Genomic DNA, 23,831 nt, shown 5'->3' on the forward strand with positions numbered 1-23,831 from the left:
GTAGCTAAGATGGGGAGAAGTCTGTCTATAATAAAGCGATGCTCTGCCTTCTTAAGAACACTATCAACAAGGCAGGTCCTACAGGCCCTAGTTTTGTCGCACCTTGACTACTGTTCAGTCGTGTGGTCAGGTGCCGCAGAAAAGGACAAAAAAAGAACAGGGCAGCACAGCTGACCCTTGGATGTACACAGATAGCTAATATTAATAATATGCATGTCAATCTCTCCTGGCTGAAAGTGGAGGAGAGATTTACTTCATCACTACTTTTATTTATGAGAGGTATTGACATGTTGAATGCACCGAGCTGTCTGTCTAAACTACTGGCACATAGCTCGGACACCCATGCATACCCTACAAGAGGTTTCTTCACAGTCCCCAAGTTCAGAACAGACTATGGGAGGCACACAGTACTACATAGAGCCATGACTACATGGAACTCTATTCCGCATCAAGTAACTGACGCAAGCAGTAAAATTATATATAAAAAACAGATAGAAAAACACCTTATGGAACAGCGGGGACTGTGAAACAACACAAACATTGGCACACACGATAACATACGCACTATACATACACATGGATTTAGTACTGTAGATATGTGGTAGTAGTGGAGTAGGGGCCTGAGGGCACACAGTGTGTTGTGAAATCTGTGAATGTATTGTAATGTTTTTAAAATTGTATAAACTGCCTTAATTTTGCTGGACCCCAGGAAGAGTGGGGATCCGTAATACATACAAATACAAAGGTATTGTTTTCATGCTACTGTCCACAACAGAATAGGATATAAAACTGGGTGGATAAAACTGGGTGGATAACACTTAACATTAAGTTGCACTATTACACTGTAGTTATGTTTTATTGCACTGCAGTTAAGGTATAACTGATGCATTATATTAGTTAATATAATATCACACACACACACAATTATGGATTAAAAATGGATTATGAATTATATTCATTAATAGCTGCTTCACGTTTGGGACACTTTATGAAATATCTAGACTGTACAAGTTTGAATTGAAGTAGGTTGATGGGCATTTTATGTAGCTATTTTGTGTAGGTATCTTGAAATTGCATTTGTGTACCTGCATTGAATATACATTTACCAGTTAGAGTGTAACAATGCATAATTACAACATTAACCATCATGTAATAATCGTGCAATAATTCAACTTAATGCAACGTAAAGTGTTGCCGCAGCCTCAAATTATAGTAAAATTATTCTTATTAAAATTAGCAATGAAATAGTAAAACATGTTTGAGAGAGAAAGGGAGAGGGAGTTGATTTAACTTATAAACTTTGATTAAGTGTTGTCATAGTATAGCCTACTATTAACAACATTTAATGGATGCGAATCCTATTCTGTGCCAGTGTCATTCAGGGTAACAAAATATTTTCATACAGTATAACACCAGTATTTTATATTAAAATACAATAACTTTGTTTTGTTGACTCAGAGACAAAAACAAATCTCAAAGCATGAATGAAAGATATTTTCATAGATTTTTGCATTTTTTCAGTGTAAGGCAGGAAGTTTTTGTAAAAAACCTGCAACAAATTTTGAGTTGTACCCATGGCACATCAAATATGTGGTATTCAAAATAAAATGTCTTTTTTTCGGGGTAGTTCTATTTCTGCCAGTCTAAGCTTGGATACTTAACCTTGTGATTATGAAAAATGGGCCAAAAATAAAAAACACTTTACTAGGGTACATTCATATGAATCACAATAAAAATGAATTATTGGCTTTATTCTTGAATATGACTAATATGGGCATAGGTGACACTCCAATTAACATAAAAAAGCCTTTTAGGGAATTGTAATTGCTGTTTTATTTTTTTGCTACTTTGAAAACCTTATACGTCTTTGACCTATCTACTAGCATGCCAACAGTTTCCAAAGACTTTCAGTCATTGCGCTAACGCTAGTTGGCAATTGAACTAACGCTAGTTAGCAACTTCCTTCAAGCTGCACACAGAGGCATAAAAATGGTATCCACAAGTTCATCTGACTCTGGGGAAGTAGATAAAGGGCTTCATTGCCAACATCCTGAAGTATCCCTTTAACGTGGGACTTGTACTTGTCTTTCTCAAACCCACAGTAGTTTGCAGCATCGTTAGGACGAGCAGTAATCATAGAACTCAAGAGAACTAGCAATGCTGTGTTATTGATTCAGATATTATTGTAAGTCCCCCGTGTAATCATGTGTACAGTACTGCTCTTCCATGGTGAATGAGGACTGCTAGCGCCCTTCTGCTCCCCCTCTTTTCTACTGCTCTTCCATGGTGAATGAGGACTGCTAGCGCCCTTCTGCTCCCCCTCTTCTCTACTGCTCTTCCATGATGAATGAGGACTGCTAGCTCCCTTCTGTTCTCCCTCTTCTCTTTGCCACCTTTTCTACTTTTACAGCATCCTTTCTTCTCTGGCCTCTGGAGCATTCCCTCAGATAGATAAGTCTGTCTGGCCGTCTCAGGAGTTTTCCTCCAGTGCTCTGCGGAAACTGAGCCGTTTGACGGAATCCCTTTGGATGGGACAGCAGAGAAGGTGAGGAGGAGGTGGAGAGAGGAGGAGAGGAAACTATTCAATTAGATTTGCATGGGGGCATCGGCAACATGAAAATACAACACAGCAGCTGTCAGATTCTTTCAGATGACATAAGCAAGCAGGACTGTTAATAGGATTAACATGAAACTAAAATGAACATTCTTATTAAACATATTCAGGTATCAGTGGTGTTCCAAATGGAACTATTTTCCCTATATACAGTAGTGCACTACCTTGGACCAGGGGCTATAGTGGTATAGGGAATGGGGTGCCATTTGGGACGTAACCTAAACCTCCTCCGTTTCCAAACATTTCCCCTCACATTTGGGCCCGAATGGACTCAGCCCTACATTGTGCACTTTGATGATCCGTTACCTGTTCTCCAGGCGTGGTTTGATGGGTTTGTAGAGCTCGGGTATCTTCCTCTCCAGCATGGGCCGCAGGTTCTCTCTCAGGCGGTTGTAGTTCTTCTTCAACTCCTGCTGGTACTCCTTCTGGTCCAACGTGATCAGGTGTTTGTTCTTCTCCACAGCCTCGCCACATCTACAGAGGAACAAAGGGGGGAAAAACATAGGACGTGTCCCAAATGGAACCCTATTCCCTATATACAGTAGACCAGGGTCCATAAAGTAGTGCACTATATACACTGTAGGGAATATGGTACCATTTGGGATATAACCATACGGCGGGCTGTGTCTCAAGTCTTCAATGACTTCCTCTCCTCACCTTCATCACTCAACACTGACCTGATATTACTTTTCAATCATCTTCATGAGGATGTTCATGCATCCATTTCATTTCCTTCTTTTCTTTTCATGGATTTCAGTTCATTTCCTGAATGAACTATGTGACCGACATGGATTTGTCCCCAAATCAGTTCACATTGGCATTTAATAATTGTTTCACCTTATTAAACAACCTGTGTCTCCACCTGTATTAGATGTTCACGCTTTCTCTGAGCCTTGCTTCCTTTTTTAGTACAGGATTGCTCAAGGAAGGAAAGTGTCTCTTGTAGTACTGTGCTGAGTGTGGCAGGGAGTATAGTGATCCGTGCCCAAACACAGTACCCTGGGGTTGAACCTCATTTCAGAGGACAGGTACGGTACAGGGTCTGGTCTGCCTGCAGTCACAATTACAACATGCATAATGGATGACAGACAAATGAGGCAGAAGAAAATGGAAAGACTAGGATGCTTAAAAAACACATGGTTGCACTTATCGCTCCCCTTTTAATGCAAGTAATATGACAAATGTAATCTAACAGAATACAGTAAATGCATAGGGACTGCTGGAAAAAAGGGGGCTGGGGAAAAAATAGCATTTCACTTCCCCCCCACAAAATCAGTTGATGTGTTGCTACTAGCTAGCCATCGTCCTTCCAGCCCAAATAGCAGTTTGAGAAGTGGATTCTTGGAATATAACGAGCTCGTGCAAACTTGCATGGATTATGGAAGAAAATAAACGTTTCTGAAATGACAATAAATATTTGCTGGCCTGCTTGCAGCAATCAACGTAGTTGGAATGAGACATGAGGGTTTCCAAATGAAAGCCACCTTTTCGGAGGCAAACGATACGAGACACACATACACACTTGCACAGAGACACAAAGACACACTCCCTGGACCAAATCACCATAGTCCCTGCCTCATCCGTTTAGACGGTTGGTTTAAATTATGTTTCAAATATTCAAACTAAAATGAAAGTCCCCAGGGAACAATAAAGCTTTTCTGTTCCACGCAGCTGAGTGATATTAAAGGGGAAACAAGTTAATACGCCTGTCCTGTTGTTGTATTAAATCACGTCTAGCTTCCTTCAGTATCACCTAGGAATGTATTCCAGTAATAACACATTACCAAGACAGATGGTGTGGGTGCATACATAGCTGGTTTTACTGTCATTTGCTTGCTTTTCCATGTCCACCATTTTTATTATTATAATTTTTATTTATTTAATCTTTATTTAACTCGGGAAAATCAGTTAAGAACAAATTCTTATTTACAATGACGGCCTACACCGACGACGCTGGGCCAATTGTGGCTGGTTGTGATACAGCCTGGATTCGAACCAGGGTGTCTATAGTGACACCTCTAGCACTGAGATGCAGTGCCTTAGACCACTGCGCCACTCGGGAGCCCAATAGTACCATGCAACAGTACTAATATATATGGTCTCCATACTTCAAGCCACCACTAAAACAATTTCAAACCATTAATGCCAGAAATATATATTCCACCACAAAATGTACTATTGCCGGCATTGAAAACCATTGGACACTTTGGGGAAAAGATAGAGAATTGAACTGCACCCAAAGCAAGTGTCAAAGCGAGATCAAAAGTGAGAGCACAAAGTGTAAGTTTGATGTGTTTCTCATCACTGGCTGGTAGGCGTGCCATGCAGTTGCACGGTGGTGTTTGGTTTGGCTCTCACCTCATGATGAACTCTTTGAAACACAGGCGCAGTTTGTTGTGGTGACGGAAGAGCTTGGGGTCTGCTGGGATCTCATTCAGAAAGACCTGGGCCACCTCCAACGGTCCCTACACACACACACGCACCCCACACACACGCACACACGGAGGGAGAGCGTGAAGGATGGAAGGAAAGGAGGAAGATGGTATAAGAAAGGAAGAAAGAGTGTGAGCATATGAATGATGAATGCCTCACTTTCATTAGAGGAAAGGACTTCCTAACTGAATACTCAGCAATGACTTTCATTAGAGGAAAGGACTTCCTAACTGAATACTCAGCAATGACTTTCATTAGAGGAAAGGACTTCCTAACTGAATACTCAGTAATGACTTTCATTAGAGGAAAGGACTTCCTAACTGAATACTCAGCAATGACTTTCATTAGAGGAAAGGACTTCCTAACTGAATACTCAGTAATGACTTTCATTAGAGGAAAGGACTTCCTAACTGAATACTCAGCAATGACTTTCATTAGAGGAAAGGACTTCCTAACTGAATACTCAGTAATGACTTTCATTAGAGGAAAGGACTTCCTAACTGAATACTCAGTAATGACTTTCATTAGAGGAAAGGACTTCCTAACTGAATACTCAGCAATGACTTTCATTAGAGGAAAGGACTTCTTAACTGAATACTCAGCAATGACTTTCATTAGAGGAAAGGACTTCCTAACTGAATACTCAGCAATGACTTTCATTAGAGGAAAGGACTTCCTAACTGAATACTCAGCAATGACTTTCATTAGAGGAAAGGACTTCCTAACTGAATACTCAGTAATGACTTTCATTAGAGGAAAGGACTTCCTAACTGAATACTCAGCAATGACTTTCATTAGAGGAAAGGACTTCCTAACTGAATACTCAGTAATGACTTTCATTAGAGGAAAGGACTTCCTAACTGAATACTCAGTAATGACTTTCATTAGAGGAAAGGACTTCCTAACTGAATACTCAGCAATGACTTTCATTAGAGGAAAGGACTTCCTAACTGAATACTCAGTAATGACTTTCATTAGAGGAAAGGACTTCCTAACTGAATACTCAGTAATGACTTTCATTAGAGGAAAGGACTTCCTAACTGAATACTCAGTAATGACTTTCATTAGAGGAAAGGACTTCCTAACTGAATACTCAGTAATGACTTTCATTAGAGGAAAGGACTTCCTAACTGAATACTCAGTAATGACTTTCATTAGAGGAAAGGACTTCCTAACTGAATACTCAGTAATGACTTTCATTAGAGGAAAGGACTTCCTAACTGAATACTCAGTAATGACTTTCATTAGAGGAAAGGACTTCCTAACTGAATACTCAGTAATGAATGCGTTCCAAACGGCCCCCTATTCCATAGATAGTGGACTTCTTTTGACCAGAGCCCATTACATAAGCAATATGTTGCCATATGATATGCAGCCAAAGTGTTCAGCCAGGACATAAGGAAGAGATCAGATGAAGGAGACCCTGATTAGCCTGATCGCTGTGTGGCTAATGTCACCACTAACCCTGCCTACAAGCAGCCATTTGGCTCCCATTCATTCCCTCTCTGGGACCGTGTTATCCTAACTTATATTTATCATGAAACCACAGCACGCTCACATGGCCAGGCATTAGAATGCTCATCGGAGTTCATTCGCAGACATATGTGCTAGGCTAGGGCCTGGAGAGACGGACGGACAGAGGGGAGCCATCCCTCTCTAGTGATTAGGCCCAGGGCTGTGTTTGTTTATGGACAGCATGAACATTAAGGTTGTGTATACAGTCAGCAGGTGAAAGCAGGGGTTGCTGTCAGAATAGACTATACAAAAGAGAGCTGGGGCCTGATGTAACTACATCATTACTTTAGCGTTTAGCCAACGTTTGACGGGAGCTGTAAGCCATCAGATCAAAGGGTTTCAGTGTTTCGCGCAGACATGAAAGAAGAGGTTGTGAATGAAGGTTTTAACAGAATCAGCCGAGGCACTGTACAGACGATGTTATGGTTGAACTGGACTCTTTATCATCACGTTACTTACTAACTTCCTAGATTGGATGTTTCCTCGAGGTTAGTGATGAGGATTCAGGAGAATACAACTCGCACCTACGAGATACACTATGCAATCACTTCAGTTGGCTTTTCACACTTGTTTTTCCTCTTCATTTGATGTGTGGGGTCAATGAGTAACTATCAAATCAGTAATGCTAATGTTAAAAATGCCAGTGGGGGGAGGGGGGGCAGGAAAATGTATTTATTTGGGGTCAGGACAGGTGGCTGGAGGTACCTGGTTGACGGTGGCTCCCACAGAGCCCTGTAGAAGCATCTGGAGCATCTTAGCATCTGGCTGCTCCCTGTGTGTGGCTACCGCTAACTCCCTGGTCTTCTTCTGCATGTCCTCGATGGCCACCTCAATGGGAGTCAGGTCAAACTTGAGGATTGGAGGATGAGAAGGAAGGAGAGGCAAAGAAAGTGAAAGGTACACAAGTTAGATTTGGAAAGATAAAATAAATAAAAAATCTGTCTAATTGGCTAAGAGACATTAACGATCAAAAAGCAAAGATGAACCCAATATTGAAAAGCCGTGTCTAAATAGGCTTTGTTCTAACAGCATACCTCCTCTTTCTGGATGACGTTGATGCGTGTCTTGATGTAGGGGAAGGTGTGCATGGTGGTGAGGATGGTCTTCCTCTTGTACTGCTCGTTGAGCTCACCGCGCGGCCGCCCCGCCTTTGTGAAGGGCGTGGTGTACATGAAGCGACGCAAGTTGAAGTTCTTCTCAAAGTTGGTCAGGCGGTCTTTCATCTCATAGTCATCAAAGAAGGGCTCCACGTAGGTGATCTGTATGTAGGCCTGTGGGAGGGAGAGAGAGAGAGGGAGAGAGAGAGAGTGAAGGGAGGAGAATGAGAGAAAAAGCGAGTGAGGGGGATAAAAGTAGAGATGCATCTAGTTGTTTGTGAATGTTCCTCTCAATAATTTGACATATTCACAACCAACAAGATGCATCTGTACTTTTATGTGAGTCAGAAGGTAGTGAAAAGGGACACAGCAGGAACACAGGATGGTTTGGTGGTGTACTGTCATATAATGTACCTTGTTAGCATCCAGTTTGCTTCTGTCTATGTCTTTGGAGTCTTTGATCATCTCAAGGGCATCGCCAAAACACTGACTGTAGAAGTTCTACAACACAAATAGATGCAGTACTCCTATGAATAGATGCAGTACGCCTATGAATAGATGCAGTACTCCTATGAATAGATGCAGTACGCCTATGAATAAATGCAGTACTCCTATGAATAGATGCAGTACTCCTATGAAGAGATGCAGTACTCCTATGAATAGATGCAGTACTCCTATGAATAGATGCAGTACTCCTATGAATAGATGCAGTACTCCTATGAATAGATGCAGTACTCCTATGAATAAATGCAGTACTCCTATGAATAAATGCAGTACTCCTATGAATAAATGCAGTACTCGTGAATAGATGCAGTATTCATATGAATAGATGCAGTTTTTATATCCATGCAGTAAAAGCATGCACACACGCACACACAGACACACACGCACGCAGACACAAGCTCTCTCTCAGTTACCTCCAGTCTGTGGGATATCTCTGGCAGGTGGGTGATCGCTGGCTCCTTGTAAACAAACTCCTGTTCGTCCAGGTCTCCAAACTTGGCCCCATAAAAACCCACGCGGAAATACGTCCCAAACATCCTCTTATGGCCCTGGGACGACGACAAACACATGAAAGCGACTCAGCATTGTAACATTTTATACAAAAAAATATAATTAACATCCAACTGAAGGAAATAGGTAAACAGCTTTCCTCCAAACACAGCACATCGACGTCCAATTCTAATCTTAAGCATTTCACTATAATTGTAAGTACTTCATATGTATTGTGACTGTAATCCCTTCATATACAGTAGTCCACGCTGATTTCTGTCTGTACCTTCTGAATGATGTTGTCGAAGGCTCTCTGGAGTTTCTCATGAGTGGAGACCAGCTCCCGGAAATCTCTGTGAGCCTCCAGAACAGGCATAATGATCTTATACACTTCATTCACTGTCTCATACAGACCACCCTGAAAACAAAGCAACAACACACTATTATCACCATTGTTGTGTGTCTTTATGTGAGTGCAGCAGTACCATTGTTTAGGATCCGCTTTTGTTTGTTTGTCTTACGTTGCTGAAGAGTTCTGCAGCCTGCTTCAGTAGGCCCACCAGACCACTGGTGGTGAAGTATTGTCCTGAACAGACACCGTCCTCATCTGGGGACAGGATGTCATCTGATACCGCTGACTCCTCCAGCACGTTGGGAGAGATGTTCTATAGAAGCAACCAACCAATCAGACTCATCCGGCATGTTACAAATGGGAATCAATCAATCAGGTATTACTGACAGCTTTGTTTTTCACAAAAAAACTAAGTCATGAAGTGATTAACCAAGACAGCAACCAAACAATGAAACATTACATTGAGTTTACAGCTCCCCTTCATGGCAACAGTCAACAGACCATAATCAGCAGTGTGTGTGTGTGTGTGTGTGTGTGTGTGTGTGTGTGTGTGTGTGTGTGTACAGTCTAGGTACCCACCTGAAAGGTGACGCTGCCCACAGGTAGGTATTTGTGGTCCTCCAGCATGCTGAGATATTCAGCCACCAGGGCTGCAGCATGGACCAGACACATGGCCGACTCGGTAAAACACTTCCTGTTCTTGTGTTTTTCCGCCATGTTCTGCAACCAGGTCAACCTCAGGTCAGGAGACGTCTGGTAACCCTTCGCTATCCTGGAGACAGAAGCAGGGAGAGGGGGAGTGATGCTGAAATCCAAACCAACCCCAGTACTCCAGCTCTTAGTTACTCCTGTAGATCTGGGACTGTATTCATAAAACTTCTCAGAGAAGAAATGCTAATCTATGATCAATTTTCCCTTTTAGATTGTAATGAATGGATGGTGGAACCTGATCCTAGATTAGACGCTTTGTGTATACAGGTCCTGTAATCAGCTATAATAATGTATTCTCCTTGCATCCTGTGAGGCTGGGAGGTCAGTGAGTGAAGTGAGGGAATGGTTTGGGGTGAGGGAAGCATTTGAGGAGGGCTGGGAGTCAGTTTTAGGTAGCATAATGTAAATTCAAAACCTTTTACAGATGCCTGGCTTATGCAGAATGAAAAACAAGAATGTATCTGTCGACATGCAGAATGTAAGCAGATGACACATGCACAGAGAGTCTGCATTCACACCCACACAAACTCTATGGATTTACATACACAAAAGCAGATCTCTGTCGCAGACTGCTACCACATGGTTTCCATAGTGAGGAACAAACAGAGAAGAAACCAATCCACAAAGAAATGAATAGGAACCAGGAGAAAAACATACACAGAGCCCTACAGCAGGAGTAGTACCTGTACATGAGGTCCATGAGCATCTCTGGGTCTTCCTGGAACTCTCTCATCTTCACCGTGTCTGACAGGATACTGTTTAAGTTCCTCAGCAGCTCATCCACCTACACGCACACAATAACACTAGGGTTCATACCAACGTGTTGCGTGTGTGTGTGTGTGTGTGTGTGTGTGTGTGTGTGTGTGTGTGTGTGTGTGTGTGTGTGTGTGTGTGTGTGTACCTGTGAGGGCAGCGGTGTGTTCTGCATCTCTGTGTCCTCCTCTGCATAGGCCAGTATGGTACGTAGGGACCTGCGGAGGTACTCCTCATGGAAGTCCTCGGACTTCCCCACCAGAGAGGCTAGAGACATAGTCACCTGCATCTTCACCCGGGAGAAGTTCTACGCAGCACAGAGAGAGAGAGAGAGAGAGAAAGAGGGACAGGGGCATGAGTATCTGGGGTTAGGTGGGACCTAGACTACGTCCCAAATAGCACGCCATTACATACATAGCGCAGTACTTTTTAAAAATGGCCCATAGGGCTCTGTGTTCATCTCTGTAGACAGAGAGGGACCTGTCCTGTGGCCCTCTGTTCATCTCTGTAGAGAGGGATTTGACAGGGAGGAGGCCCATACTCATAATCAGGGCTTGGAGTGGAGGGACACTAACACAGGCTGGCTGTATTAATAAAAAGCTAACTATAAAAAGCATTTATTAAAGAATGATATGACATTGCTCAGTCATGTATTGGCTAATAAAGTAGACTTTAGGGTTGTCAATATTCCCATTTAAGTCGGTCTACTTGTCTAGGTCTGTCTCCCTCTGCCTTATTCTCTGAACCTCTCTCACTGTCCCTTTCTTTGAATCTCCCTTGCTCTCCGTCTCCTTCTCCCTCTGCCTCCTTCTCTGAATCTCTCTCTCGCTGTCTCTTTCTCCTTATCTCTGAATCTCTCTCTGTCTCCTTCACCCTCTGACTATCTGAATCTCTGTCTCCCTCTCCCTCTCTGAATCGCTCTCGCTGTCTCTGTCTCCTTTTCACTATGCATCTCTGTCTCTTTCTCCTTATCATGTTCTTTCTCGGTCAGTCCGGTTGTTGCTGAGGGGGGGGTCACAGAGTTTCCTCCAGGTAATGGAAGGCTTAGCGCTGACATGGTTGTGTGTGTGTGTGTGTGTGTGTGTGTGTGTTTGTGTGCGTGCGTATATAACCCCATCCATCTCTGCCATCATCAGCAAAGCGAGAAATTATCTCCCATTAGCTGAGACATAATCACCTATGGATCATCTCTACGGCCCCATTCTGTTAAACCGAGTGTGGCGCCAGGCCTGATACGTTTTGTGTGTGTGCGTGTGTGTGTGTGTGTTCCCTGTGCTGGGGTCACTATCACTGAGTGATGCTGTTATTCCTTCTTGTTTCTTTCCATCCTTCTCTCTGCCTTTCTCTTAACTACAACCAGGTTTCCGTCCAACCTTCTTATGCCGGATAAAAAAAATGTCAAGACAGGCCTGATGGAAACAGTAAATTTGTCGGTAAATGTTCGAAATGTGGACAAAACAAAATACCCTAGACAAGGTGAGTCTTTTTCAGTCTGTAAAATTAATCATGTGTGAAATGGCGGTGGAAACGCTTTGATGTGCAAATCTCTCCCGCACTACCCTCCCTCTCTCCCGCCCTACCCCTCCCTCTCACCCTACCCCTCCCTCTCACCCTACCCCTCCCTCTCTCCCGCCCTACCCCTCCCTCTCTCTCACCCTACCCCTCCCTCTCACCCTACCCCTCCCTCTCTCCCGCCCTACCCCTCCCTCTCTCCCGCCCTACCCCTCTCTCTCTCTCACCCTACCCCTCCCCCTCTCCCGCCCTACCCCTCCCTCTCGCCCTACCCCTCCCTCTCACCCTACCCCTCCATCTCACCCTACCCCTCCCTCTCTCCCGCCCTACCCCTCCCTCTCTCCCGCCCTACCCCTCCCTCTCACCCTACCCCTCCCTCTATCTACATCTCGCTACCTCCCACCCCTTCTCTCCCTCCCTATGGGAAACATATTTACATTGGAAAAGCAACTGAAATAAACAAATCAACAAAAGTGAGAAGAAACAAAATACAATTTTACAGTAAACATTGCACTCATAAAGGTTTCATGAGGATAAAGTATGTTATCAGCTAAAAAAACATAACAGATAAATATTGGTTGTATTTACAATGTTGTTTGTGCTCCACTGGTTGCCCTGTTTTCATGACAACTGGTCACAAATCTTGCTGCTGTGATTTGCACATTGCGGTATTTTGTGTAACAGATATGGGAGTAAATCAATGTTTGATTTGTTTTCAAATTCTTTCTAGGTCAGTGTGATCTATGGGAAAAATGTGTGGTCATACCTTTGGCAGGAGGTAAGGAATTGCAGCCCAGTTTTCACCTCATTTTGTGGGCAGTGGGCACATAAACTTTCTTCTCTCGAGAGCCAGGTCTGCCTCTCTCAATAGCAAGGCTATGCTCACTGAGTCTGTACATAGTCAAGGATTATCTTAATTTTGGGTCTGTCACAGTGGTCATGTATTCTACTACTGTGTATTCTCTGTGAATTCTGACGGGCCGCCCCCAGGTGGTGAAGGTAGGAAACAACACCATCCTCGACAGTGGGGCCCCACAAGGGTGCGTGCTCAGCCCCTCCTGTACTCCCTGTTCACCCATGACTGCGTGGCCACACACGCCTCCAACTCAATCATCAAGTTTGCAGACGACACAACAGTAGTAGGCCTGATTACCAACAACGATGAGACAGCCTACAGAGAGGAGGTGAGGGCCCTGGGAGTGTGGTGCCAGGAAAATATCCTCTCACCAAACGTAAACAAAACTAAGGAGGTGATTGCGGACTTCAGGAAACAGCAGAGGGAGCAACCCATATCCACATCGACGGGACAGCAGTGGAGATGGTGGAAAGCGTGAAGTTCCTCGGCGTACACATCACTGACAAACTGAAATGGTCCACCCACACAGACTGTGGTGAAGAAGGCACAACAATGCCTCTTCAACCTCAAGAGACTGAAGAAATGTGGCTAAAACCCTCAAACTTTTACAGATGCAAAATTGAGAGCATCCTGTTGGGTTGTATCACCGCCTGGTATGGCAACTGCACCACCTGCAACTGCAGGGCTCTCCAGAGGGAAGTGGGGTTTGCCCAATGCATCACCGGGGACAAGCTACCTGCCCTCCAGGACACCTACAGCACCCGATGTCACAGGAAGGCCAAAAAGATTATCAAGGACAACAACCACCCGAGCCACTGCCTGTTCACCCCTCTATCATCCAGAAGGCGAGGTCAGTACAGGTGCATCAAAGCTGGGATCGAGAGATTGAAAAACAGCTTCTATCAAGGCCATTAGACTGTTAAACAGCCATCACTAGCACAGCGGCCACTGCACTATATACATACACTTGAAATCACAGGCCACTTTAATAATGGAACATTAGCCACTTTAATAATGGAACATTTGTCACTTTAATAATGTTTACATATTTTGCATTACTCAGTATATACTGTATTCTATCCTATTCTACTGTATCTTAGTCTATGCCACTCTGACATTGCTCGTCTAAATATTGATATATTCTGAATTCCATTCCTTTACTTTAGATTGTGTGTCTTGTTAGGTATCTGTGGAGTCTGTGTTTGTGAACAGAACCCCAAAACCAGCTGGCTGAGGGGACTCTTCTCTAGGTTCATCTCTCTGTAGGTGAGGGCTTTGCAGTGTAATGTGTGGGCATCGCTTCCTTTTAGGTGGTTGTACAATTTTACAGCTCTTTTGGGGAGTTTGATTAGCGGGTCTAGTCCTAAATCTCCTCTGCATGCATTGTTTGGGGTTTGCGTCGTACAGGAAGGATATTTTGTCAGAATTCTGCATGCAGAGTCTCAATTGGGTTTTATGAATTATTGGTTGGTGAGTGGACCCCAGACCTCACAACCATAACGGACAATGGGTTCTATAACTGATTTAAGTACTTTTAGCTAGATCCTAATTGGGATGTCAAGTTTTATGTTCCTTTTGATGGCATAGAATGTGCATTTGTTGTCCTGGCAACTGGACCCATTTTGGAAGACCATTATTTTTGTCTTACTGAGATTTAGCGTCATGGCCCAAATCTGACAGAATCTGTGCAGAAGATCTAGGTGCTGCTGTAGGCCCGCCTTGGTTGGGGACAGAAGCAACAGATCATCTGCAAGCAGTAGACATTTGACTTCAGAGTGTAGTATGGTGAGGCCGGGTGCTGCAGACTGTTCTAGTGCCCTAGCCAATTAATTGATATACAGCTGAAGTCGGAAGTTTACATACACTTAGGTTGGAGTCATTAAAACTCGTTTTTCACCCACTCCACAAATGTCTTGTTAACACACTAAAGTTTTTGCAAGTCGGCAAGGACATCTACTTTGTGCATGACACAAGTCATTTTTCCAACAATTGTTTACAGACAGATTATTTTACTTATTATTCACTGTATCACAATTCCAGTAGGTCAGAAGTTTACATACACTAAGTTGACTGTGCCTTTAAACAGCTTGAAATATTCCATAAAATGATGTCATGGCTTTAGAAGCTCCTGATAGGCTAATTGACATCATTTGAGTCAATTGGAGGCCTACCTTCAAACTCAGTGCCTCTTTTATTGACATCATGGGAAAATCAAAAGAAATCAGCCAAGACCTCAGAAAAGAAATTGTAGACCTCCACAAGTCTGGTTCATCCTTGGGAGCAATTTCCAAACGCCTGAAGGTACCACGTTCATCTGTACAAACAATAGTACGCAAGTATAAACACCATGGGACCACGCAGCCGTCATACCGCTCAGGAATGAGACACGTTCTGTCTCCTAGAGATGAAAAATACTTTGGTGCGAAAAGTGTAAATCAATCTCAGAACAACAGCAAAGGACCTTGTGAAGATGCTGGAGGAATCAGGTACAAAAGTATATATATCCACAGTAAAACGAGTCCTATATCGACATAACCTTAAAGGCAGCTCAGCAAGGAAGAAGCCACTGCTCCAAAACCGCCATTTAAAAGCCAGACTACGGATTGCAACTGCACATGGGGGGGACAAAGATCGTACTTTTTGGAGAAATGTCCTCTGGTCTGATGAAACAAAAATATAACTGTTTGGCCATAATGACCATCGTTATGTTTGGAGGAAAAAGGGGGAGGCTTGCAAGCCAAAGAACACCATCCCAACTGTGAAGTATGGAGATGGCAGCATCATGTTGTGGGGGTGCTTTGCTGCAGAAGGGACTGGTGCACTTCACAAAATAGATGGCATCATGAGGAAGGGAAATGATGTGGATATATTGAAGCAACATCTCAAGGCATCAGTCAGGAAGTTAAAGCTTGGTCGCAAATGGGTCTTCCAAATGGACAATGACTCCAAGCATACTTCCAAAGTTGTGGCAAAATGGCTTAAGGACAACAAAGTCAAGGTATTGGAGTGGCCATCACAAAGCCCTGACCTCAATCCTATAAAAAATTTGTGGGCAGAACTGAAAAAGCGTGTGCGAGCAAGGAGGCCTACAAACCTGACTCAGTTACACCAGCTCTGTCAGGAGGAATGGGCCAAAATTCACCCAACTTATTGTGGGAAGCTTGTGGAAGGCTACCCAAAATGTTTGACACAAGTTAAACATTTTAAAGGCAATGCTACCAAATATTAATTGAGTGTATGTAAACTTCTGACCCACTGGGAATGTGATGAAAGAATTAAAAGCTGAAATAAATTCTCTCTACTATATTACTCTTACATTTCACATTGTTAAAATAAAAAATGGTGATCCTAACTGACCTTAGACAGGGAATTTTTACTAGGATTAAATGTCAGGAATTGTGAAAAACTGAGTTTAAATGTATTTGGCTAAGGTGTATGTAAACTTCCGACTTCAACTGTACATGTTGAAGAGGGTGGGGCTCAAGGTGCTTCCCTGTCTCACCCCACTCCTCTGAGGAAAGACATATGTGTGTTTATTGCCAATTTTAACTGCACACTTGTTGTGTTCTTTGATTTTATAATATTGTATGTTATCCCCCAACAATGCTTTCCATCAATTTGTATAGCAGACCCTCATGCCAAATTGAGTCAAAAGCTTTTTTGAAATAAAAAAAGCATGAGAAGACTGCTTTGTTTTGTTTATCAATTAGGGTGTGCAGGGTTTATACGTGGTCTGTCATACGATATGCTGGTAAGAAGACAATTTGGCATTTGCTCAGGACATTGTGTTCACTGAGGAAATGTTGGAGTCTGCAACGCTTACTTACAAGCCCATAACCAACAATACAGTTCAAGAAATAGTTAAGAAAATATTAGAAGTAAAAAAAAAAATGTTTTTTAAAAACTATCACAAAATAAAGATAATAATGAGGCTATATACAGGGGTTACCGGTACCGAGTCAACATGTGGGGGTCTACAACTGTTGTATTCGGTGCACGTGACCATTTAAAAAAACATTTTTAATGATACTGCAGAGGGTTTTTCCAAGGTAACTGTCGACGTATATTCCACAGTAATTATTGGGGTCAAATTTGTGTCCACTTTTGTGGATTGTGGTGATCAGACCTTGTTTCCAAATATTGGGGTGAGGATAACATCGAAGAGTTTAAGAATAGCCATTTTGAATTTGTGGTCTGCATATTTTATCATTTCATTTAGTATACCATCAACATTACAGGTCTTTTTGATAAAGTAGTCTATAGTACCACTGCCAAGGGATGGGCTGTAGGTGTACCTACCATAGGATTCCCCTCGAAGCCTACCACTGACTATGTACAAACCCAGCATGCGACAGAGCTGAGTTGTGACCCATTTTTGTTGGTTGTTTTGTCGTAGTTGTGTCTAGGGGGGCATATTTGGGAGGGAATGCAGTCCACTCCAGCTAGGTGCTTGTCTCCCTGTGTGCGGAGGGTGTGAGGTTACTGTCCAGTTCTGGCGTTTAGGTCAGACTAGTACATGTCCCTGGGGATGGAAATGGTTGATCTCCCACTCTAGGATGGAGAAGCTTTCTTCATTAAAGTATGGGGATATAGGCGGCAGGAGGACATTTTTCTCTGTTGAGATTATTTCCATTTTAATTTCTAGTCAAATGTAAAATGTTTCTGTTTTGCTTAATTTAATTGAGTGGATTAGGTCTGATCTAGCCTGAGCACATGTGTGATTTTCAAGTTGTCGAGGTTGGGGACATGGAAGGGTCAGGAGGCTTGGTTTGACCTGGAGGGACCTATATGAGTTGTGGCCATGGTTGGTTTGGGAGGGTGTTGACTGGTTGGGGTGGGAGGGTGTTGGCTGGTCGGTTGGAGAGGGTGTTGGCTGGTCGGTTGGAGAGGGTGTTGGCTGGTCGGTTGGGGAGGGTGTTGGCTGGTCGGTTGGGGAGGGTGTTGGCTGGTCGGTTGGGGAGGGTGTTGGCTGGTCGGTTGGGGATGGTGTTGGCTGGTCGGTTGGGGAGGGTGTTGGCTGGTCGGTTTGGGAGGGTGTTGGCTGGTCGGTTTGGGAGGGTGTTGGCTGGTCGGTTTGGGAGGGTGTTGGCTGGTCGGTTTGGGAGGGTGTTGGCTGGTTGGGGTGGGAGGGTGTTGGCTGGTTGGGGTGGGGAGGTGCCTGGTGGTGCCTCTCTCTCCCTCTCCCTTTTTCTCACTCATACTGTCATTACTTACAGAAAGGCAGGGACACAGGGGTAGACAGTGACATATCTCCCTGTTCACTTCTAAGTACCCAGAAACACATAATTCAGCAACTTTCTCCACTGAGCTCAAAATAGACATGGAAACGACTGGGTGGTAGAAGAAAAAGGATGAGACGGAATCTGTGTGTGTGAGTGTGTGTGTGTGTGTGTGCGCGTCTGCGTCCGTGCGCTCACATTGGCTGAGCTGAAGCTGTATCTCATTATGAGGTATAGGGTAGCGCAGGCCTGGCTTCTATTTCCATCCACAGGACTGCTACAGTGCTGGAGCACCTTCTGACACAGGTCTGCACACTGCTCGGCTTCCTCTTCAAACAACAGGTCACCAAACTATAACACACACAATACTGTCAGTACACGCACACACATCCATACACACACACAATACCGTCAGTATATATTGTATATAGACAGTACCTTGACGACGAGTGCTCGCAGTGTGCTGAAGCAGTGAGACAGGAAGGTTGTACTCTGGTTGCAGGTGAGACAGTGTAGCAACACCCTCAACACACCGCCCACAACACTGTCCTTACAGTCAGCCAATGGAACAGCCTGTATGGAAGACAGTCATGACAACCAATTACAAGGGAGAGAGAGAGAATAATGTCAGCCAATGGGACTAGAGAGGACACTATGATGTTGGCTGTGTTCAAGAGAGTATCAATTTCATGATGAGTTGTGGGTAAATGCTGACAGACTGATCTACAAACAATCAGTAGTTGTTGCAGATGCAAGGTGATTTGTAGAACAGTCAGTCTGCAGTCAATCTCAAACACGGAGAGAGAGAGAGAGAGAGAGAGAGAGAGAAGTAGAGGTAGATTGAAAACATAAGGAGAAAGATGTTGGACCTGTACTATGGTCTCCAGTAGGTCCAGGACTATGAGGTTGGACTCGGTAGCCAGATTCCCACTGATCAGAGCTTCCTGGTCCAGCTCTGCTTTGGTTCTGAGGGAAACCGGAGAAGGGGTTCTCTTCACTAGTTTCTTCCAATGGTATTGTCTGACAATGTATCTTCTTCCATACCAAGAGAGATATGTAATGAATGAATTGCATTTGTACTCAGTGCGTGTAACTCACTTGTCATGTTTGTCATTGGTCTGCCTCCACTGTGTCAGGTCTTTTCTCCAGCGCAGGTTCACTCTCTGACCTGCACGGTCACTTCCTGTCAGGGTCAAAGGTCAGGGATAAAAGGGCAGGTAGGCTCTCGTCCAATCAAAAACCAGCTTAAGAGTACCATCGTTCCCTTTTCAGCTACTCAGAGCTGCTTTTCAGGAGGTATACTTCTAAGTCGTGTACTGTGCATGTAGCTACTTTTCATCAATCAGACAGAGTGGTGGGTGGTACTGACCTCCAGCCCGTCGCATCATTTCCCCCCGGGCTCCGATGCCCCTCAGTAGGGAGTCCTCCAGCTGCATCTTGGCCTGCTGGGACTTCTGTAAGGCCTGCGTGCTCACTTTATCACTGCTCCGCTTCCCCTGCACAACACATACACAATGCGTGAAGGCATGCGCAAACAAACACAGTGAGAATAATAACACACACATTTACATCCTATTTACAGACATGAATTAGGCATATAGTCCATGCAGGGCGCAGATACTCTTACCCTGTACTCAAAGCAGGAAACACAGATGGTGAGTAGTTCTAGCAGTCTGTTGAGCTGTGCTGAGGGCATGTCCACAGTCCAGCGCTGGATCAGACTCCTCTCAGCGTTCTTCATCACCCACAGGAAACACACCAGCAGGTTACGACTGGTCTCTGCTGACAGGGTGGCCACTGCCTTAGCAGACTGCTACAGAGGAGAGAGACAGATATACTATATACTTTAGAGTGGACAGAGATATACTGTATACTATAGAGTGGACAGAGATATACTATATACTATAGAATGGACAGAGATATACTATATACTATAGAGTGGACAGAGATATACTATATACTATAGAGTGGACAGAGATATACTGTATACTATAGAGTGGACAGAGATATACTATATACTATAGAGTGGACAGAGATATACTGTATACTATAGAGTGGACAGAGATATACTATATACTATAGAGTGGACAGAGATATACTATATACTATAGAGTGGACAGAGATATACTGTATACTTTAGAGTGGACAGAGATATACTGTAGTATTATGTGGTTTATGGGTTCTTGTATTTTATTGGGATCCCAATTAGCCGCTGCCAAGGCTCTCCACAGGTGCTACATGTAATTCAGAGGTTGAGTTTGATAAATATTCCATACAGACCAGTGATTGATGTCTACCATTGAGTAACACTATTACACAGAGTTGATTGGGACCTCTGATGAAGACAACCATTAAACTCCTACTGATTCCATAGATGCTATTACTCAAATGGCAAGCTTAAGGCCTCGACCTGAGTTCAATGTCAATATGTTAAACACTTTCCAAAACTGTAAAAAAAGAAAATAACTACAGTTCGCATTGTGTATAGGGCATACATCCATCTGGCACAGACGAAGTATAATAGGAGAGACAAAGGGAGGGTGTTCTGTGGCTGTATGGTTGCCGTGGCTACATTTGATGGATGTGTGTGTCTCTCAGCACAGCCCAGTTCACTTATGATGATAATGCCTGCCCAAAAAGCATCTCCCAGGGTGTGTGTGTGTGTGTGTACACACGCGAGAGAGAGAAAGCAATAGAGAAAGAGAGCTGGCATCTCATAATGGATGGTGTGTGTGTGTGTGTGTGTGTGTGTGTGTGTGTGTATATGTGTGTGTGTGTGTGTGTGTACACACGCAAGAGAGAGAGAGAGCGATAGAGAAAGAGAGCTGGCATCTCATAATGGATGGTGTGTGTGTGTGTGTACACACGCGAGAGAGAGAGAGAGAGCGATAGAGAAAGAGAGCTGGCATCTCATAATGGAAGGTGTGTGTGTGTGTGTGTGTGTGTGTGTGTGTGTGTGTGTGTGTACACACGCGAGAGAGAGAGAGAGAGCGATAGAGAAAGAGAGCTGGCATCTCATAATGGATGGTGTGTGTGTGTGTGTGTGTGTGTGTGTGTGTGTGTGTGTGTGTGTGTGTGTGTGTGTGTGTGTACACACGCGAGAGAGAGAGAGCAATAGAGAAAGAGAGCTGGCATCTCATAATGGATGGTGTGTGTGTGTGTGTGTGTGTGTGTGTGTGTGTGTGTGTGTGTGTGTGTGTGTGTGTGTGTGTGTGTGTGTGTGTGTGTGTGTGTGTGTGTGTGTGTACACACGCAAGAGAGAGAGAGAGCGATAGAGAAAGAGAGCTGGCATCTCATAATGGATGGTGTGTGTGTGTGTGTACACACGCGAGAGAGAGAGAGAGAGCGATAGAGAAAGAGAGCTGGCATCTCATAATGGATGGTGTGTGTGTGTGTGTGTGTGTGTGTGTGTGTGTGTGTGTGTGTGTACACACGCGAGAGAGAGAGAGAGAGCGATAGAGAAAGAGAGCTGGCATCTCATAATGGATGGTGTGTGTGTGTGTGTGTGTGTGTGTGTGTGTGTGTACACACGCGAGAGAGAGAGAGAGCGATAGAGAAAGAGAGCTGGCATCTCATAATGGATGGTGTGTGTGTGTGTGTGTGTGTGTGTGTGTGTGTGTGTGTGTACGCGCGAGAGAGAGAGCGATAGAGAAAGAGAGCTGGCATCTCATAATGGATGGTGTGTGTGTGTGTGTGTGTGTGTGTGTGTGTGTGTGTGTGTACGCGCGAGAGAGAGAGAGAGAGAGAGAGAGAGAGCGATAGAGAAAGAGAGCTGGCATCTCATAATGGATGGTGTGTGTGTGTGTGTGTGTGTGTGTGTGTGTGTGTGTGTGTGTGTGTGTGTGTGTGTGTGTGTGTGTGTGTGTGTGTGTGTGCGCGCGAGAGAAAGAGAGAGAACGATAGAGAAAGAGAGCTGGCATCTCATAATGGATGGTGTGTGTGTGTGGTTCCGACAGCTCATCAGTCTACCTCACAGCAGCACACCTGCTACACCACCGCCCCCTTGTGGATGCACACACACACACACACACACACACACACACACACACACCTTTATCACTACTAGTCACAAAACTACAGAGCAAGGAATTTACTACTCTAATTGAAATTGTGAATTAATCATTTTAAAAAGCTAACTTAATCCAGGTCTGATGGAGGAACCCAAACATACAGTATGTGCTTGGAAGTGAAAGAAGAGAGTCCTACTGATACAAAACCATGGCAACATTCCTATAGCCTTACCACAGACGCCATGGAAGCCAGGGCATTCCTCGCCAAGGTGTTGAAGGGATTGCCGGCGATTGCCATAGCAATAGACTGATTAATGGGCGGGATGTTGTCGGGGTCTTCGTCTGACCCTCCGGTCTTGCTTTTCCCTCCGCGAGCCTCGGACACTACGGAGACACACAAGTGTCAAATACAAAAAAAATACGTATTTTCAAGTTTTATTTACACAGATTAGAAGTTACTAAGGAGATACAGAGGTAGAAAGGGGAGAACGTTTGAAGGGGAGACTACGGTGGGGAGTCACATATTTGTTGAGAGCAAAGATTTTTTTGGTATTTTATTAGGATCCCCATTAGCTGTTGCAAAAGCAGCAGCTACTCTTCCTGGGGTCCGAACAAAACATTAACATAATACAGAATGGCATAATACAGAACATCAATAGACAAGAACAGCTCAACGACAGAGCTACATAAAAAAAAATGTAAAGGCACACATAGTCTACATATCAATACATACACACAAACTATCTGGGTCAAATAGGGGAGAGGCGTTGTGCCGTGAGGTGTTGCTTTATCTGTTTTTTTAAACCAGGTTTGCTGGATTTGGAGACTGTGAAAAGACCCCTGGTGGCATGTCTGGTGTGATAAGTGTGTGTGTGTTAGATCCGTGTGTAAGTTGACTATGGAAAAAATTTGAGATTTAACACATGAATGTTTCTTATAAAAAGAAGTGATGCAGTCAGTCTCTCCTCAACCCCTAGCCAAGAGAGACTGGCATGCATAGTATTTATATCAGCCCTCTGATTACAATTAATAGCAAAATGTGCCGCTCTGTTCTGGGCCAGCTGCAGCTTAACTAGGTCTTTCCTTGCATCACTGGACCACACGACAAGATTAGACAAAACTAGAGCCTGCAGAACTTGCTTTTTGGAGTGTGGTGTCAAAAAAGCAGAGCATCTCTTTATTACGGCTAGACCTCTCCCCATTTTTACAACCATTGAATCTATATGTTTTGACCATGAGAGTTTACAATCTAAGGTAATGCCATGTAATTTAGTCTCCTCAACTTGATCAACAGCCACACCATTCATTACCAGATTCAGCTGAGGACTAGAACTTAAGGAATGATTTGTACCAAATACAATGCTCTTAGTTTTAGAGATGTTCAGGACCAGTTTATTACTGGCCACCCATTCCAAAACAGACTACAACTCTTTGTTAAGGGTTTCAGTGACTTCATTAGGTGTGGTTACTGATGCGTATATGGTTGAATCATCAGCATACATGGACACATATGCTTTGTTTAATGCCAGTGGCAGGTCATTGGTAAAAATAGAAAAGAGTAGAGGGCCTAGAGAGCTGCCCTGCGGTACACCACACTTTACATGTTTGACATTAGAGAAGCTTCCATTAAAGAAAACCTTCTGATTTCTATTAGACGAATAGCTCTGAATTCATGATTGTTACCACTCAGCCACGGCTCTGCACCAAACGCTCTCTAAACACAGTTCACATCAACCCAGTTCTAAACCAATCAACCAACTCCTTAG

At 43.9% G+C, this 23,831-nt stretch overlaps 1 protein-coding gene across 6 annotated transcripts in view; it reads right to left on the reverse strand.

Moving 5' to 3' along the window:
* Positions 1-837: 837 nt before the first annotated feature.
* LOC115200406 (dedicator of cytokinesis protein 8) overlaps positions 838-23,831 on the reverse strand; it is an 85,856-nt gene continuing 62,862 nt past the window's right edge. For all 6 annotated transcript variants that reach the window (XM_029763463.1, XM_029763462.1, XM_029763467.1 and 3 more), the window contains 19 exons: positions 22,298-22,449; positions 19,683-19,868; positions 19,425-19,551; positions 19,154-19,238; positions 18,925-19,021; positions 18,494-18,628; positions 18,254-18,406; positions 10,617-10,775; positions 10,399-10,499; positions 9,584-9,776; positions 9,174-9,317; positions 8,939-9,070; positions 8,577-8,711; positions 8,074-8,160; positions 7,597-7,833; positions 7,268-7,411; positions 4,973-5,079; positions 2,921-3,088; positions 838-2,522 (listed from right to left, as the gene is read on the reverse strand). In XM_029763463.1, the coding sequence (XP_029619323.1) occupies positions 2,471-2,522; positions 2,921-3,088; positions 4,973-5,079; positions 7,268-7,411; positions 7,597-7,833; positions 8,074-8,160; positions 8,577-8,711; positions 8,939-9,070; positions 9,174-9,317; positions 9,584-9,776; positions 10,399-10,499; positions 10,617-10,775; positions 18,254-18,406; positions 18,494-18,628; positions 18,925-19,021; positions 19,154-19,238; positions 19,425-19,551; positions 19,683-19,868; positions 22,298-22,449 (2,594 nt within the window). In that variant the 3' untranslated portion in view covers positions 838-2,470. The remainder of the gene's footprint in view (positions 2,523-2,920; positions 3,089-4,972; positions 5,080-7,267; positions 7,412-7,596; positions 7,834-8,073; positions 8,161-8,576; positions 8,712-8,938; positions 9,071-9,173; positions 9,318-9,583; positions 9,777-10,398; positions 10,500-10,616; positions 10,776-18,253; positions 18,407-18,493; positions 18,629-18,924; positions 19,022-19,153; positions 19,239-19,424; positions 19,552-19,682; positions 19,869-22,297; positions 22,450-23,831) is intronic.

The sequence above is a fragment of the Salmo trutta genome, chromosome 9 (genome assembly GCF_901001165.1).
Source record: "Salmo trutta chromosome 9, fSalTru1.1, whole genome shotgun sequence".
Taxonomy (NCBI): Eukaryota; Metazoa; Chordata; class Actinopteri; order Salmoniformes; family Salmonidae; genus Salmo; species Salmo trutta.